This window comes from Spermophilus citellus, assembly GCF_964194105.1.
Source record: "Spermophilus citellus genome assembly, chromosome: 15".
NCBI classification, from domain to species: Eukaryota; Metazoa; Chordata; class Mammalia; order Rodentia; family Sciuridae; genus Spermophilus; species Spermophilus citellus.
This window is the reverse complement of record NC_138195.1, coordinates 78,462,824-78,480,470: the sequence shown is the minus strand read 5'-3', so window position 1 is coordinate 78,480,470 and position 17,647 is coordinate 78,462,824. Positions and strand designations below refer to the sequence as shown.

The 17,647-nt window shown below is 44.5% G+C and overlaps 1 protein-coding gene across 1 annotated transcript; it reads left to right on the top strand.

The window, feature by feature from the left end:
• Nucleotides 1–355: 355 nt before the first annotated feature.
• Nucleotides 356–994, top strand: LOC308634760 (large ribosomal subunit protein uL22). Its single transcript, XM_081268828.1, has one exon. It carries the CDS (start codon nt 386–388, stop codon nt 944–946), a length of 561 nt encoding a protein of 186 aa, XP_081124954.1. The 5' UTR covers nt 356–385; the 3' UTR covers nt 947–994.
• The last annotated feature ends 16,653 nt before the right edge of the window (nt 995–17,647 follow it).

The window sequence follows — 17,647 nt, the reverse complement described above, 5'->3', positions numbered from 1 at the left end:
TTATCCAACCCACTTCATGCATTGACCCTGGACCCAGGAAAGGTGCAGTGAAGCTCTGCCCTGTCGTAAGCCAGCTGTGCCGTCTTAGGGAATTCCCACGCCTCAGCAAGTCCTTCCCTTCCTTTGTAAAATCAGGGTATTGGAGCACATAATGGGTGGGGGCCAGCTCCTTATTTTTCATGGTTCTTGCTGAGTGGTGGGGAAGGGCTGCTCTGAGCCCTTCTCATTCCTTTGTCTTATCCTAGTTCTGAAGACACTTCTCATTTATGAAATGACTGGTGAGGACCGGCCCTTCCTTCTTGTTCTTTGGGAGAAGCTGAGACATGTGGCTCCTCAATAGAAATACAATGTGCTCTCTCTTCCTGTAAGTGGCCTGAGGTGATCTATGAAAATGGTCCGCTACTCTCTTGACCCGGAAAACCCCACAAAATCATGCAAATCAAGAGGCTCAAATCTTCGTGTTCACTTTAAGAACACCCGTGAAACTGCGCAAGCCATCAAGGGTATGCATATCCGAAAAGCCACCAAGTACCTGAAAGATGTCACATTAAAGAAGCAATGTGTGCCATTCCGGCGTTACAATGGTGGAGTTGGGAGGTGTGCCCAGGCCAAACAGTGGGGCTGGACACAGGGCCGGTGGCCCAAAAAGAGTGCTGAATTTTTGCTGCACATGCTTAAAAATGCAGAGAGTAATGCTGAACTTAAGGGTTTAGACGTAGATTCTCTGGTCATTGAACATATCCAGGTGAACAAAGCACCCAAGATGCGCCGTCGTACTTACAGAGCTCATGGTCGGATTAACCCATACATGAGTTCCCCCTGCCACATTGAGATGATCCTCACTGAAAAGGAACAAATTGTTCCTAAACCAGAAGAGGAGGTTGCACAGAAGAAAAAGATATCCCAGAAGAAGCTAAAGAAACAAAAACTTATGGCACGGGAATAAATTCAACAAAAAATAAATGCAAATAAAAGAAAAAAAAAAAAAAAGAAATACAATGTGCTAAAAGCCACAATGAGGTGCCGTATATGCTATTAGAAACGGGAGAATCCAGAACACTGTGTGCTGGGGATACTGAGGAGCAATCGGAACCTATTTCATTGCTGGTAGGGAATGTGGTAAATATGGTACAGTCATTTTGGAAGATGAGCTTGGCAGATTCTTACAAAACTAGACATTCTCTTATCACATGACCCAGCAACCGTGAAATGAATTGAATCCACAAAAAACAAAAACAAACAAACAAACAAAAACCTGCACATAGATGTTTATAGAAGCTTTATTCACAATTGCTAAGAACTTGGAAGCAGCCTAAATGTCCACCAGTAGATGAGTTGAAAAATAAACTAGTGTACATCCAGACAATGGAATAGTAGTATTCTGCACTAAAAAGAAATGTGTCACAAAAAGACATAGAGGAGCACTAAATGCATGTCACTAAATGAAAGATATGGATATGAAAGGCTACAAACTTTATAATTCCAACTTTATGACATCCTAGAAAAGACAAAACTATGGAGACAGTAAAAATATTAGTGGTTGCCAGGGGTTTGGAGTAGAGGGATAAAGAGGAAGAACCAGGAGAATTTTTAGGCAGTGAAACTATTGCGTATCTAATAGTGGATGTGGGTCGTTAGTGGAAACACAAAGAATATATAACACCGAGAGTGAACCCTAAGGTAAACTCTAACTTTAGAGGATAAGGATGTATCAATGTGGGTTCATTGATTGTAACAAATGTAGTAGTCTGGAACAGGATGTTGATAGTGGAGGAGGCTGTGCCTGCGTGGGAACTAGGATATATGGGAAATCTCTGTACTTTCTGCCCAGTTTTGCTACAAACCTAAAACTAGTCTTGGGAAAAAAAAAGTATTTTTAAAAAATGGGACTGTGGATATAACTCAGTGGTAGAACACTTGCCAAGCAGGTGCAAGGCCCTGGGTTCAGTCCCCAGCACCACACACACACACATACACACACACACACACACACACACACACACACACACACAGACTCACATCCCAAACAAAACCACAAATAACCTTAATGAATGTGAGTCACATATGTAATTGTTTTCCTTTTTAAAAATTGAGCTGGGCATGGAGGTGCACACCTGTAATCCCAGCTGCTCGGGAGGCTGAGAGGAGGATCGAGAGTTCAAAGCCAGCCTTAGCAAAAGCAAAGTGCTAAGCACTTTTATCTAGAGACCCTGTCTCTAGATAAAATACAGAATAGGGCTGGGGATGTGGCTCAGTGGTCGAGTGCCCCTGGGTTTAGTCACCAGTACCAAAAAACAAAAATAAAAATTAAGATAAAGCTCATAGCTCATATAAATTTACTTTTTTTTTTTTGGGTACAAGGGAGTGAACTCAATGGTACTCTATCACTGAGCCATCTCCAGCACTATTTTGTATTTTATTTAGAGACAGTGTCTCACTGAGTTGATTAGCACCTCAACTTTGGGGAGACTGGCTTTGAACTCAGGATTCTCCTGTCTCAGCCTCCAGAGCCACTGGGATTACAGGTCTGCACCACCATGTCCTGCTAAATTCACCTTTTTAAAGTGTACATTTCACTAGTTTTTAGGACATTCAAATATTGTGCAGCCATTACCACTATCTAATTCTAGAATATTTTCATCATCCCCCAAATGAAATCCCATATTCATTATTAGTCACTCTCCATTCCTCTGGTCATCTTGGAAGTTTCAGGACCCTGGCAGATGCCAAAATCTCAAATGCTCAAGTCCCTTATAGAAAATGGAGCAGTATTTTCATATAATCTGTACTCATCCTTCTGCACACTTTTGTTTTGTTTTTTGGCACCAAGGATTGAACTCAGGGGTGCTTTTATTTATTTATTTTTTATTTTGAGACAGGATCTTGCTAAATTGCTTAGGGCCTTGCTAAGTGCTGAGGCTGCCCTCAAACTTGTGATCCTCCTGCCTCAGGCTCCCCAGCTGCTGGGATTACACTGTGCCACTCTGCCTGGCTCCATCCATACACTGTAAATCACATCTAGATGACTTATAATACCCAATACAATGTAAATGATATCTACATATTTTTTATGTGGGATTGCTTAGGGAATAGTGACAAAATGACTGTACATGTTCAGTACAGATGCAGTTTTTCTTCTCTAAATATTTTTGATCTGCTGTTGCTTGAATTCACAGATGTGGAACTGGCAGATACAGAGGGAGTCATATAATATGTGGTCCAATGTGACTTCTTTTACTTGGTGCAATGTTTTCAAGTTTCATCATTTAGCGTGTACTCCATTTCCTTTCATTGCCAAATCTTCCACTTTGTAGACATACCACACTGTATGGACATACCACAAACTTTCTTAGTTCATCAGTTGATGGACATTTGGGTTGTTTCCACTTATTTAGTAGTATGAATAATGTTTCTCTTATCATTCATGAGCAAATTTTTTTGTGTGGACATAGACTTTTAATTCTCTTGGGCTACAGCTGGGATTGGAACTGCTAGATCAGAGGGAAAAAGTGTGCTTCATTTTTTAAGGAACTGCACACTCTTTTCCAAAGTGGCTGAATCATGTCTTTCACATTCCCACTAGCAAGGTATGAAAGTTCAAATTTCTCCACATTCTCCCCAACACTGTCTGGTTTTTGTTTTGTATTTTTATGGTGCTAGGGTATAAAATCTAGGGCCTTGCATATGTTAAGCAAGTGCTTTACTACTGATCTGCATCCCCAGGCCGGGTTTTTTTTTTTTGAACCAGGGATTGAACTCAGGGGCACTTAACCACCTTGCCACATCGCCAGCCCTATTTTGTATTTTATTTAGAGACAGGGTCTCACTGAGTTGCTTAGTGTCTTGCTTTTGCTGAGATTGGCTTTGACTTGTGATCCTCCTGACTCAGTCTCCCAAATCCAAGCCTATTTTTAAAATTTTATTTTAAATTTTATCATAGCCATCCTAGTCAGTGGGAAATGGTATCTCATTGTGGTTTTGGTTTGTGTTTTTCTGGTGGCTAATGACATTGACCATCTTTTTTTTTTTTAATTTTAATATTTATTTTTTAGTATTTGGCGGACACAACACCTTTGTCTGTATGTGGTGCTGAGGATCGAACCCGGGCCGCACGCATGCCAGGTGAGCATGCTACCGCTTGAGCCACATCCCCAGCCCCTTGACCATCTTTTTATGGGCTTATTGGCCATTTTTCTTTCTGATTTGGACAGCTTTCTATTCAGGTCTTGTCTACTTTAAAATTGGGTTATTTATATTTTTATTATTGAGTCATAATAATTACTTGTATATATTTTAGATAAAAGTTAATGAATAAGATACATGGCTTGCAAAAATTTTCTCCCATCTCTGGGTTTTTTTTTTTTTTTTTTTTTTACTTTCTTGATGGTGACCCTTGAAGTACAAGTTTTAAATTTTTATGTGTCCATCTTATTTTTTCCTTTGTTGCTTGCGTTTTTATTGTCATATGTAGGTAAGTCCAAGGCCACAAAATGCATTCTTACGTTTTCTTCTGGAGTGTTATAGTGTTGGCTCTTACATTTAGATCTTTGATCCATCTCAAATTAGTTTTCATGCATGGAGAAAGGCTAGAGATCCAGTTTCGTTCATTTGTCCCACATCATTGTTACAAGACTCTTCTTTTCTCCATTGAACAGTCTTGGCACCCTTGTTGAAAAATCAATTGACCATAACTATAAGGGTCATTTCTGGCCTCTCAGTTCTATTTCATTAATCCAAACATCTACCCTTAGTCCAGTGCCATATTGTCTTAATTACTGTAGCTTTTACTAAGTTTTAAATTGGGAAATGTGAGTCCTTTTAACTGTTTTTCTTTTCAAAACTGTTTTGGCTATTTTCAGTTCCTTACATTTCTACATTAATTTTAGGATCGGCTTATTAACTTCCACAAATAATTCAGCTAGAATTTTGGTAGAGATTACATTGAACCTGTAGATCAATTTGGGAAAGAATTTCATCTTAACAATATGGAGTCTCCCAGTTTATAGCTATGGGACATCTTTCCATTTATTTAGGTCATCTTTAATTTATCTCAGTGTTTTGTTGTTTTCAATGTACACATCTTGTACTTCTATTAAATTTACTCCTCAGTATTTTATTCTTTTTGTATTATTTAAAAGAATTTGTTTCCAGTTTTCATTGGAAAATTTTTATTGCCAGTATATGGAAATGCAATTGATTTTTGTGTATAGATCTTGTCTCCTGAAATCTTGCTGAACTCATTTACTAGCTCTAATAGTTTTTTTTTTTTTTTGTAGGAAGACTTTTCTATGTAAAAGATTATTTGTAGATAAAAATAGTTCTGCTGCTTTCTTTCCAATATGAATGCCTTTTATTTCATTTTCTTGCTTAATTCCCCTGCCTAGAACTTTCAGCACAATGTTGAACAGAAGAGGAAAGAGCAGATATCTTTGTCTTGTTCATGATCTTAGGTGAAATGTTTTCAGTCTTTTACCATTTTCTATAATGTTAGTTGTGTACAATGTAATTTAACATTTTCTAGGATCCACATTAAAAAAAAAGAAATGATAGGATTAATTTTGCTGATATAAATATATAAAAAATATCATCTTGATGTGTAATTATAACAAAAAGCATTAATGAGATTTAACTTTGCATACTAAAGTCTTTAAAATCTGGCTTTATTTTATATCCTCAGCATATCTCAGTAGCTAGCTGCTACCATATCGGACAGCACAGATCTAGAATGTACTTGGATGAAAGAAATAATAGCAAAAATTTACTGGGTACTTGCCATAGGCCAGGTACTCTTCTAAGATATTTTCATCGATTTAACTCAATATCTTAATAGCAACCATATGAGGAAACCAAGATACAAAGAGGTTGTATTACTGGCCCCAAATTGCCCAGCTAGTGAGTACAGATTCCAAGATTCCAACCTGAGAAGTCAGATTCCAGAACCCGTGTGCTCTATTTTTAATAGATTTATTGAGATTTAATCCACATACCATATGATGGTTTTCAGTATATTCAGAGTTCTGCAACCATCACTTAATCAAATTTCGAACACTTCATCACCTCAGAAAGGGAGTTTGTACCCAATGCAGTTGTTCCCCTTTCCCCAAAGTCCCTCAGCCCTTAGTGACCACCACTGGGCTTTCTGTTTCTGCAGGTTTGTCAATTCTGGACATTTCATGTAAATGGAGTGGTCCTTTGAGAATGGCTTGATTTAACCTGATCTGTTCAAGGTCTACCTATGTTGTAGTGTGTGTAGATACTTCCTTTCCTTTCATTGCCAAATAATATTCCACTGTACAGATGAACCATGTTTTGTTTATCTATTTATTAGCTGACAGACATTGGGATTGTTTTTGCTTTTTTGTGTTATAATGCAGCTGTGATGGTTTATGAGCAGTTCCTGTGTGGACCTATGTGTTCGTTTCTCTTGGGTACTCCCTAAGGGGTAGAACTTCCGGACCATAAGTTTTCCTATATTTCATAATTGAAGGCGCTGCTAGACTTCTTCCAAGTGGCTGCACTGTGTTACATTCTCATCAGCAGCAGATGAGGGTTCCGGTTTCTCCACAGAGTTGTCAACACTCGTTAAAATCTTTGTTTTTATAGGTATCCTAGTGGGTGGGAACTGTTGCCTAAACTTAATATATTGTCCTACACAAGAGGCACTTAATGAATCTGTTTTGAATGAAGGAGACAATAGACACATCTGGTCGCTGTCAGTTGTGTGTTCAGAATAATGGCACAAATGGCTCAAAGCTTGCTGATAAGGAGCTTTAACAACAACAACCACAAAAGGAAAAAAAAAAGGGTAGGGTGAAGGCTGGGGATGTGGCTCAGTGGTAGTCTTCTGGTGTGTGTGTGTGGTGTGGGTGAGGCTCTGGGTTTAATCCTAAGCACTGAAAAAGAAAGAAAGAAAGAAAGAAAGAACGAAGAAAGAAAGAAAGAGAGAGAGAGAGAGAGAGAGAGAGAGAGAGAGAGAGAGAGAGAGAGAGAAAGAAAGAAAGAAAGAAAGAAAGAAAGGAATTTTCCTCTTAAATATCCATCTCCTGACTGTGTCTGAGGCAACCAAAAGAGTGTTTTGAAAGTGCAGATTCCCGGGCTCCATTCCCAGAGGCTGATTTGGCAGGTCTAGAAATCATTACTTCAAAAAAATTTTTCCCCAGGTGATTCTGCCATGTAGTTAGGTTTGAGGCTCAGTAATCCAAGTTTGCGTTTTAGAGTTCAGGGCCAGCGTCTGCATCAAGCCAGCTGCTGGAGTGCCTTTCAGAGGAGGCGAGCCTGTGGCTTTGAAGGCAGCAATGAGACCTGGCTGTTTTGGGAGCCCCAGCCTGGCTCTGTGCTGAATGTCACGTGCCAATGGAAAAATGAAAAATAAGACTTGTCAAGAGCTTACCTGGTTGCTCTAAACTTATGCATGTGACACCTTGTTTAATCTTTAGAACACCGGGATTAGGGTACCCTTAATCACCCCCCTTTTAAAAAATATTTTTTAAAATCGTTGATGGACCTTTGTTTTATTTATTTATTTATTTGTTTGTTTGTTTATTTATTTATTTATATGCGGTGCTGAGAATCAAACCCAGTGCCTCACACATGTAAGGCAACTCTACCACTGAGCCACAACCCAGCCTTTAATTGACCCTTTTTACAGATGAGAAAACTGACTGGGGGGATTCAGTGGCCTGAAATCTCACAGCTCCGTAGTGTCAGGCTTGGAGCCAGGTATTTTTGATGCCACTCTGCTCCTTTTCCTTCCTGACTGCTTCCTAGGCTTGAGGCACTTACAGAAATCAAAACATGTGGCCTGGGGCTGGGGCTGTAGCTCAAGGATAGAGCACTCACCTAGCTTGAGGCACTGGGTTCGATCCTCAGCATCACATAAAATAAAATAATCGTGTCCACCTATAACTAGGAAAAAAGGATATAAAAAGGAAATGTGGTCTATTGCTAGAAGGGCCAAAAGAAAGGAACAAGACGCTTGGTGGAGTGTGTGGAGAGGATCTGGATGAGACACTAGGGAGGGAGAGAAGGAGAGTCAAACAGAGGAAAAGGGAGGTTTCCTGGGGCAGGAACTTAAGCCCTTTGCTGGCCCCACCCAGCTCCTTTTGTGTCCTGAGACTCCCCTGTCACCTGTGCCTTGGCCCAGGCTGGTGCTAATTTTCACACTTGCCTGGCTTGTCCCAGGGTGCTCCCCCACCCCCCAGAGGGATTCGCAGGGAACAAACATTCCTTAGGGCCTGAGGATCAGGAATTGATGCTTCAGGGGCAACACTTCGTATTTTCAAGGAGGAAACCAAAGCTCCTAAAATCATACAGTAAACAAATTGCAAAGCTGATATTCAAATTTTGATCTCGACTCCCTACTATGGTCATGTCCCCCCAAACTCACATGTTGAATCTTAACCCCCATTGCAGTGGTGTTAGAGGGGAGGCCTTTGGGGCTTGGATCTGGAGAGCAGAGCATCATGCTGGGATTAGTGGCAGAAGGAGTAAGGGGCCTCTCTTGGGCCCCTTTTATAAGAGGCACTAATCCCAGTGTGTGTGTGTGACTGGGGGGGGGGGGCGCTTATTCACAGTGCTGCAAATTTAAGGCCATGCTAGGCCCCTGGTAACATGCTCTGCCTTATTCACGACTTGAGGGACCTTTGCAGGAACAGGAGTTTCACAGGAACTTATTAAAATCTTTCAGAGACAAAGGCAATTTAAAGGGCTGGTTTATCACAGAGAGAGGCTCCCTTTTCACAGGCCCAAGGAAACCATCAAAAGCTGAGGCTGGGAAACCCAGCTTCCTGCTTCTGGCCTCAATTCCCCACCACCATCACCACCATGACCACTAAAACTAAGACCAAACCCAACACACACCCTACCTAAGGCACTCTCCTCACCCTCCCTCAGTGCTCTCCTCGTGTGATTTATCTCCCGCTTCCTGTTGATCTTGAAGGTTGTTTTATTTCACAGCCTCTGACTTCTGTTCACAGCCCACTGGGCGCTTCCCGGGCTAGGGAGGAAATAGCATTTAAAGAAGAAAGGCAAAGAGAAGGTGAAAGGTGGGAAGCAGCAGGGTTCTGAGGGCCTCCCGCCTCCCTTCATCTACTTGGCTGGGAAGGCCCCACCCCCCACCCCACGAGTGTGGCTACCCCAAGAATCTCTGGCCCACTGACTGGTCATGGTTTTGACAAAATTATCCAGCATCTTGCCAAAGGTCGTTGGGGTACAGAAGGCACAATCTCTATCTGGAATTGATCAACCAGCACTGGGAGGACTGGGGCGCAGGACACAGGATCTTTGGGGACAGGGGATGAGAAGAAATGCCCTTTTCCCATTTTCTTTCTTTTTTTTAAAAATATTTTTAAGTGTGGATGGACCTTTATTTTATTCATTTATTTATTTAATTGAACCCAGTGCTTCACACATGTGAGACAAGCTCTCTACCACTAAGCCACAACCCCAGACCTCCTTTTCCCATTTTCATTTATCTGCTGGAAATTGGGAGCCAGAGGCTTGATTTATTGGCTTTGCCCCCAAACACCTCTTCTAGCCAGACCTTCAAACTCCATCCCCTCTAGGAGTTGTCCCAGGAGCCCCTCAGCGAGACCTAACTCCACCTTCTGTCTCCCTTTGCCTGGTTCCTGTGTGGCTTCCTTGCTAGACTATGAATCCTTGGAGGGGTATGGACATCTCTTAACTACTCTTTTTTTTTTTTTTTTTTTTAATAACACAATATATGTTTACTGTGAAGACATTAGAAGATCCAGAGACTCCCCACCCTCCCACCCCCAAGAAAAAAGGATAAAATGTATCCATGATGCCCCAGCAGGGGACTTGAAACATTCGGTGATCTTTCCATTTTTCAATGTAGACAGGCAGGCCAACAGGCAGACAGACAGACATGCATACCCCAGAATGGAATCAAATGCTCAATTTTGAGTTCTGTAATTCCTTTTTTGTCTGCTCAATAATCTCAAAATATTTTCATAACATTTTATATCGTTAAAAAATCACTGCAGAGCTATGGGCAATGGTGCACGCGTGTAATCCCAGCGGCTCGGGAGGCTAAGGCAGGAGGATCATAAATTCAAAGCCAACCTCAGCAAATCAGCAAAATCCTGCTTCAAAATTTTAAAAAAAAGAAAGAAAGAAAGAAATCAATGCAGAGTTACTCTATCAATTGTACCAGTTTTCTCAACCAGTCTCCTGTCATTGGACATGAAGGTTATTTCTTTGGCTTAACATGTCATTACCCAGCTCATCTGTGAGCCAACTTCTCCTCCCAGAGCTAAAGGGGATCCAGGTTTTATGTTTTTTTATTTTATTTATTTTATTTTTTTAACAGCTTCATTAAGCTGTAACTCAGGCTAGGCATAGTGGTACACACCTATAATCCCAGTGGCTCTGGAGGCTGAGACAGGAGTATCAGGAGTTCAAAGCCAGCCTAAGTAATGGTGAGGTGCTAAGCAATTGAGACCCTGTCTCTAAATAAAATACAAAATACTGCTGAGGATGTGACTCAGTGGTCAAGAGTCCCTGAGTTCAATCCCCAGTCCCCCCCCCAAAAAAAAAGATATAACTCAGATACCAATACTTATTATGGTTTACTAATTAGTTTTTAACCCTATACAGCACCCAGACCTGTCCCTTGAATCCATGTTTGCTGAGTTGATGTTGCACTTACCCCAAACAGAAATGTTTTGTTTCTCTGAAATTCATCTACATGCCTTAAGACAATGAACCAGCTCTAACCCCACATTTGGAGTGGAGGAAGGCTTCATGAAGGAGGAGGCATCGGACCTGGAGTCGGTGGTTACAGAGGAGAACAGGGTTGGGAGCACATTGGATTTAGGTATTAGCCACTTAGCCTTGGTTTTATCACTTTATCTACCTCATGAGATAATGAAATAAAGTGCTTAGCACCTGTCTGGCACACAGCCGGTCCCCTTGGGCCCCAGGAGGATGAGAGGCTGGCTCCCAGAGCTGGGTAAGAACATGTCAATCTGCAGAAACAGCATATGCAATGGCGCAGGAGGGTGGGAGCTAGTGGCTGCAGGGAGGCAGTTGAGTGGCAGCGTAGAAATAAAGCCAGTAGGCAGATGGGCCAGATCACTGGTGGGCTCCTTGCATGAGAAGGAAGTGGATGCATCTCCCTGATAAGTCATAGGCAATGAGGCTGGAGTGACAGGGCTGCAATTTGCATTTTAATGGGCTCTCTGTCCAGTAAGGTGAGTTTGGATGGAAACAGTGAGACAGGAGCAGCCAAACCAAGGAGGGGTCAAAGAATTCATTGTTTAAATGAATTCAGATGGGAAATGAGGAACTTAGACTAGGGCCTTGTCAATGGGGAGAGAAAGAGAAGCCAAAAGGGAGAGATATTTAGGAGGCAGGCCAATGGGGTTTGGTGGCCACATGGTCTCTTGAATTATGGTCTGACAAGCTCCCTGAGCCCCTGCTGGGAAAGGAGGGCAGGTCCTACCATATTCCATCCCTGTGACTCTGAGAGGAGGCATCTGATTTCAGGTTACATTTCAGGAAACTGAGGTTCAGAAAGTCATACACAGAGGTCTGCATCCTTTCTTCTCGGTTTCTCTCTGGGAAGAACTTAACAGCACAGTAAAGCCTGGGGTGGATTTGGACAGGGAGGGAGAGCAGGGTCAAGGCAGTTCTCTTTCGAGGTGAGCAATGGGGGCTTGCTGGAACGTCAGGGCTCAGGTGGGTCAGGCTGAAGCTGGGGAAGCCTCTCCAAGGGTGGAAGGGAGAGAATTTGTCCAACAGGAGGTGGTGTGCCTCCTATCCTCTCTCTTGCTCAGGGAACTAAGCATAAGAAGTCTTGAAAACAGGAGTGGGCTGGCCCAGTGGCCTTGTTAGGGGAGAGGGCAGCATATAGACCCAGGCCTATAACAGGCAGCTCCCGTTTCCTTTCCCATTCAGAAGCCCACCCTGTGCACGGAGCCTGAATGCTTTGAGTTTAGGGCCAGGCTGGGGGTTCACAGGCAGGAAACTGAGACCAAACTCCCCCAAGCAACCTCGGGCACTTCCTGAGCTCTGCCAACAGCAGGGTTGTAGAAACTTCAGCCTTCGTGGGAAAAATTACCATTCTGTCTGTGTGGAGCTGTCCCAGGGCCCCCTCACAGGGCAGGTGAGCTGAGGGTCAGTGTGGAGATAGTACAAGAGCCTCCCCCTCCCATGTTGGGAGTTTGGGACTTCTCTCCTGGTGCCTGGGGGCGGGGCACTGGGAATGCAATCCCAAGCTGCCAGGCTTCACACAGAAGGGAGAACCCCATCTTCCACTTCCCCCAGACCACACCTCCCACGGCCCTTCATGTGCACATTAGCCTTTGTCCACCAGGCCCTGCTCACTTGGCTTAAAGTTAGCGGAGGCCCAGATGGGGACATGGCAGGGAGCCATCTGGTCTTCTCCCAAAACCCTCTGCCCCCACCCCTCCCAGGGCCTCTGCCTGCCTTATCCTGACGACCCCCCTCTTCTCTGCCCCAAACTCTTTATCCCTGTTTGCTATCTGTCAATTAGGCACCTCAATACCCTGCATACAGAAAGCCAGCCAGCCAAGCGTGGCAATCCCTCGCCCCCTCTCCATGTCGCTCTTTTCCTCTGGGCTGAGGGAGTGGGAAGGAGGAAGAAAGGAGCCTGCAGTCTTCTCTCCAGCTGGAATTGACCATGGCAGTGGTCTCTGCAGTCTCCTGACACTCCTAGGCCACAGTGGGAGCTCCTAGGTGGAGGTCGGGGTAAGGGATGGTGACACGTAGATGCCTTTGAGGGAGGGGGTGGGTGGGGAGGTCAGAGGCATGGGTGTGGCTGTCACGGGATACCTGTTCCCTGATTGACTCAGGGCCTTGGCTCAGTTAACCTTTCTGGTTGAAGTTCTAGGTGTGGCTCCTCCCTGAGCGAGGGCAAGAGGCTCAGTCTCCTCTCTCTGGCCACTCTGAGGACTCCAGCCACATACAAGGAGAGAAAGAAAGTGGAAGAGGAAAGACCAAAGAGATGAGGTGGGGTTAGGGACAGTGGGTGGATCCCTGGGAGGGCCTTACACGTCCTTCAGGGACAAGGTCAGGGTGCCTGGAGTGGGTCATCCCCAGTGCCAGGTCCTCGACCCACAGATTCACATTGGTTTCATCCCTGAAGGAATGAGGAATATCCGTTTGTCACAGCTGTGAAAAACCTTGCTCAGAGGAAACAGTGGCCCAAGATGGCTCAGCTGGTCTGTGGCAGAGATTCTGGCTCCAAAGGTCACCTGCTTTCTTCTCGGCCACAGTCTCTGCCTCACCACCTCTGGAGAAGAGTCGGTCAGCCCCAGACACAGCCCAGGGCCCACAATCCACCGCCCAGAGCTTCTCACCAGGCCAGGCTCTGCCTTCTTGTGGGACACACGGCCCATTTTCAGCCACCTGATCTGTTCTGGGAAAGCCTATCTCACTGCAGGGATCCTGTGAGCTGCCCTAACAGCTTCCCAGGCAAGAGAACCAAGCCTCTGTCCTCAGGGAGGAAGGTGGAGCAGGGCAGAGGCACAGGAGAGCCAACAACCGGGGGTCATGAGCCCAGAAGGTGACTTTTCTCAGACACAGTGACTCAGAGGGCTCAGAGGCAGAGAGCATCCTTGGGATCTTGACCGCACTCACTAATCTCAGCTTGGGCAAGTTATTTAGCTTGCATGTGCCCAGATTCCCTAGTCAGAGACAGGGCAGGTCGACTCAGTGCCTACCTCCCAGAGGGCAGTGGGCCAGGCAGCCTGCCCCACACTGCCTTAGACCTGGCAGATGCTCCAGGGGAGATGATCATTCCTGTACTTTCTACCATTAGGTGGACCTCTCCAGGGCCCACAGGTCACACTGTGGGGGCTCAGAACACCACAGCTGACAGTTGGGGAAGTCGGCCACGTGGCAGGTCTTTTCACCAGCACTTAACATGACTGGCACCGGCTCACTCTGCCCTCCAGGCAGGATGTGGTCTCACCCTGCTTCATTCCTGTCAAGTTCCTAGGTGCTTCCGAGTATGTGTGGGTCAACCCCAGCTACCAGGAGATGGGAAGTTCAACTCTAATTGCTGGCCTGAAAGCCAATACAAAGATCTGAGGGGAAGGCAGACAGCCAGCAGTCAGTTTTGGGGCTGAGTTCCTCAGTCCCCCTCCACTTCAGAGAGCATGCTGTGATCACCCCTACAAAGCCCCTGACCCCCACTCGTCACTCTTCAACCTGGCTCACAAAGACCTGGTCCTTCTACACGAAGCTTGTGCCCTTGCCTGCTGATGACCTCCCAATATTTGTTACTCCTCTACTCCGAGAGGAGGCTAAGCAGAGAGAGAAGGGTGGAGGACCAAGTGAGGTGGGGTGGGAACAGCAATAGGCTTCAAACACGCAAACCACACCCAGAAAAAGTATCTGGCTTGCTAACCAGACCTTCCTTCATCTTTGGCAACCATAGGATGCTAGAAGCCTCCATGTCTTCCCCAAATGTCTTGACACAGTACTCTTCAGCCACAGATGGCGTCCTCCCTGAGAGGATCTCCAGGAACTGATCACCTGCTTCACTTTTATCAGGAGTGTTTTTACTGCCGTCAGAGACAGGGGCCCTGGTTAATAGCTCACTTGACCTTCTTACTCCAGCTCTGAATCCAACAACGATTTTGGGTCCTCAAACATCTAATCTAAGGAAAATTCTCTGTTAGGAAATATGCTCTGGAGCTGAGATTACCAATGGAACAGAATTCCAGTGATTCTCAAGATATGAGCACTCAACATAAAGGACAGTGTCTACCCAAGAATTCTTCAAAAGTTTGTTTCCCAAGAGGGATGAACCGGTTGATGCTGGGAAAAGAAGTAGAGGGTAGGAGAGGTGGGAATCTACACACTTGCTTCATAGCCGCTGCCACCTCCAAGATCTGGCCCTGCCCTGGGTCAGGTTCCAACTCCAAGTGGGGAAAAGGGAGCCAGCTACCTTCAGGGGCAGGTGTCCAAATGACAATCAACAGGGGAGAGCAGCGTGGGGAGAAATCTATATTTGGAAGAGGACCGAGCGGGGAGGGTGGTTCCCTGGCCTTATCAGGTGCCCACAGTCCAGCATGGCACCAGGGCAGATGGGCTGTCCTGGCTCCACCCTGCTGGACTTGGCTCAGTCCCCATACAAGGAAGGGCCTTGCCCTCACACACCCCTGTGCTCGGTGTCACTCTGCTCTATTGACCCCACTGGCCTCCACGCCACTCCAGCTGTACTGGGAAGAGGAGCTGGCAGGCTTTCAAGGCTGGGGTGACACAGGCATGGCAAAGCCTGCATGGCCAAAGACACAGGAGGTGCAGCTGAGGGAGAGTTAACACCTGTTTGATCCCAGTGTGTTCAGAAACTAATAACAGCCCTGTCAGAATGCATTCAACTTGGAGTGTTAATCACATTTCTCCCTGGTGGCACAATGGCCATGGCTTAGATAAGTCAAAGTAGCAAATACTTGGAAGTGCTTTCCATCTTCCCCTGGGGGAGGGCACAGCTGTAACCTCAGGCTGACATTGCTTGATATACTCCTCTGATATTACAAGCCATGTCACCTTGGGCAAGCCATCTCTCCTCTTACGGTTTCACTTTCTTCATCTATAAAGCAGAGAACAAGTTTTTATGAAGTCGGGTCAAGTACAGAGTGTAGGACAGAGGGGCTCACTACCTGTGTCCTCCTATAGCCCACCTTCCCTTGTCTACCTTCCCATTTGACTAATTTGATATCAATTGACTAATTCTGGTTATCATACTCTGTGGTTTTCTTTGGACGCTCCTCTCTTCAGAGGTGGAACTTAAGGTCCCTCCCTTTGCAGGTTGGACTGTGACTTTTATTTGCTTTTTTTTCCTCCCGAGACAGGGTCTTGCTATGTTGCCCAGGCCGGGTTCAAATGATCCTCCAGCCTTAGCCTCCTGAGTAGCTGAGACTATGGGTGTGTCCCACCACGCCTGTTTCAATGACTCACTTCTAGTGACTACAACATGGAGGAAGAGAAGGTGTGTGACTTCGGAGGCATGGTTCTACTGATATTGTGCTTTCCACTTTGTTCTCTCTTGGATTGTCTGCTCTGGTCACCACACTATCATGAGGACACTCAAGCAGCCTATGGAGAAGCCCATGTGGGGTGTGCTTAAGGTCCTGCCACCAATAGCCAGTCTGGTTTGCCAGCCATTGTGGAAGATGAGCTGCCAGGGTGGTCAAGCTTTCAGATGACTGCAGCCTCTGGAGAGAGTCTAAGTAAGATTCCCGAATTTCTGACCCCAAGAAACTGTGAAATATAACAAATGCACAGTTTAAAGCATCTACATTGAAGTGATTGTGACATCACAATAGATAATACAAACCCCAGTGTCTTCCAAAAAGATCTTGAAATTGCACAGAGGTAGAGGCATAACTATAACAAAGTAGAAGACTATTAAAGATCTGAAAGATGATTGTGGAGTAAGAAGTAGGATGGGTTGAGGGAGGAGTCCAACTGCATCAGAAAACCTGGTTGAAGACAAAAGATAGCCCTAAGCTCCCTCGAAGCCAGGGCAAAGATGGAAACTTGATGGTTTGTATAACACCTATATTTTTGGTATATGCGGGGGTCTGAATGAGACAGCCATTTGACATGTGGGCCTTTAGATAAATAAAATCGTACAGAATGGTGGGTGGTGTCTTGCAAGGGCTATACCTTCTGTAAGTCATACTGAGCACATTTGAGCAGCACCTGTGGGTTCACTTATAATAATACACCTTCAGACAGTTTTTAGAAGCTCTCAACTTCATAAAAATATCAAGAGTGCACTGTATCTTAAAATTTTAATTTTTAACATAGGCACTAGATAGGAAATAAAGTATATTTACAGTGAAGAGTCTTCATCCTACCTCTTCCCCACAGGCCAGGTCCCTTTCTCATGGCCAGCCTTGTATGGTTTCTGCTTTAAACTTCCAGGGATATTTTATACACATACAAGCAAATCATATAAATTGTCTCCCTCTTTTATAAAAGGGCATTATTCTCACTGTACTTTTTATATTCAACATCCATATGATTTAAAATAACATCTTCCCTTATAATTTTGATTTTCTGGTTTTGATATTTTATTGTTGAACATTTGGCAACACAAAAACAATCAAGGAAATAAAAAACATTTGCAATCCCACCACTAAGAAGTCATCATTGTTTAGATGTTTTTTCTTCTTTTCCTTCTAAGTATGAATGTGTATAATATTATTAATTTTTTAAAGTAAAGTTAGCATCAAACTGTAAGATAAATTTAACCTTGGGTTGTTTTTCCCATTGACTTTTACATACTCCACCCCTGCCCCCACCCCACCAATATATTGAGTATATGCACATTTTTCTTAAGAAGTATATTTATTTTCTTAATGTCCAGCCCAACCCAGGACTGATATAAAACTGCCTTTTCTGCATCTTCTCCAGACTGCCATAAGAACAGCTCAGACTGACCTCTATCATCAGAGCATCCCCAAGATGTAAAGCTGAAACTGTGAAACATTATTTAAGCTTGTTCATTAAAGACTTTCTTAGATTCCCAAAATGAATCAGTTGGGGCCACGAAGCCCCCAGATGACCAACCCCTGTGTGATGGCCTTCCAGGGACGAAGAGCCAGGAAATTAGACCAAAAGGCCCAAAGGTGGTTGTTTCCTCTGA

What these genes read in the sequence shown, in the direction of transcription:
- LOC308634760 (XM_081268828.1), top strand. Translation starts at nt 386, where the DNA reads ATGAAAATGGTCCGCTACTCTCTTGACCCGGAAAACCCCACAAAATCA.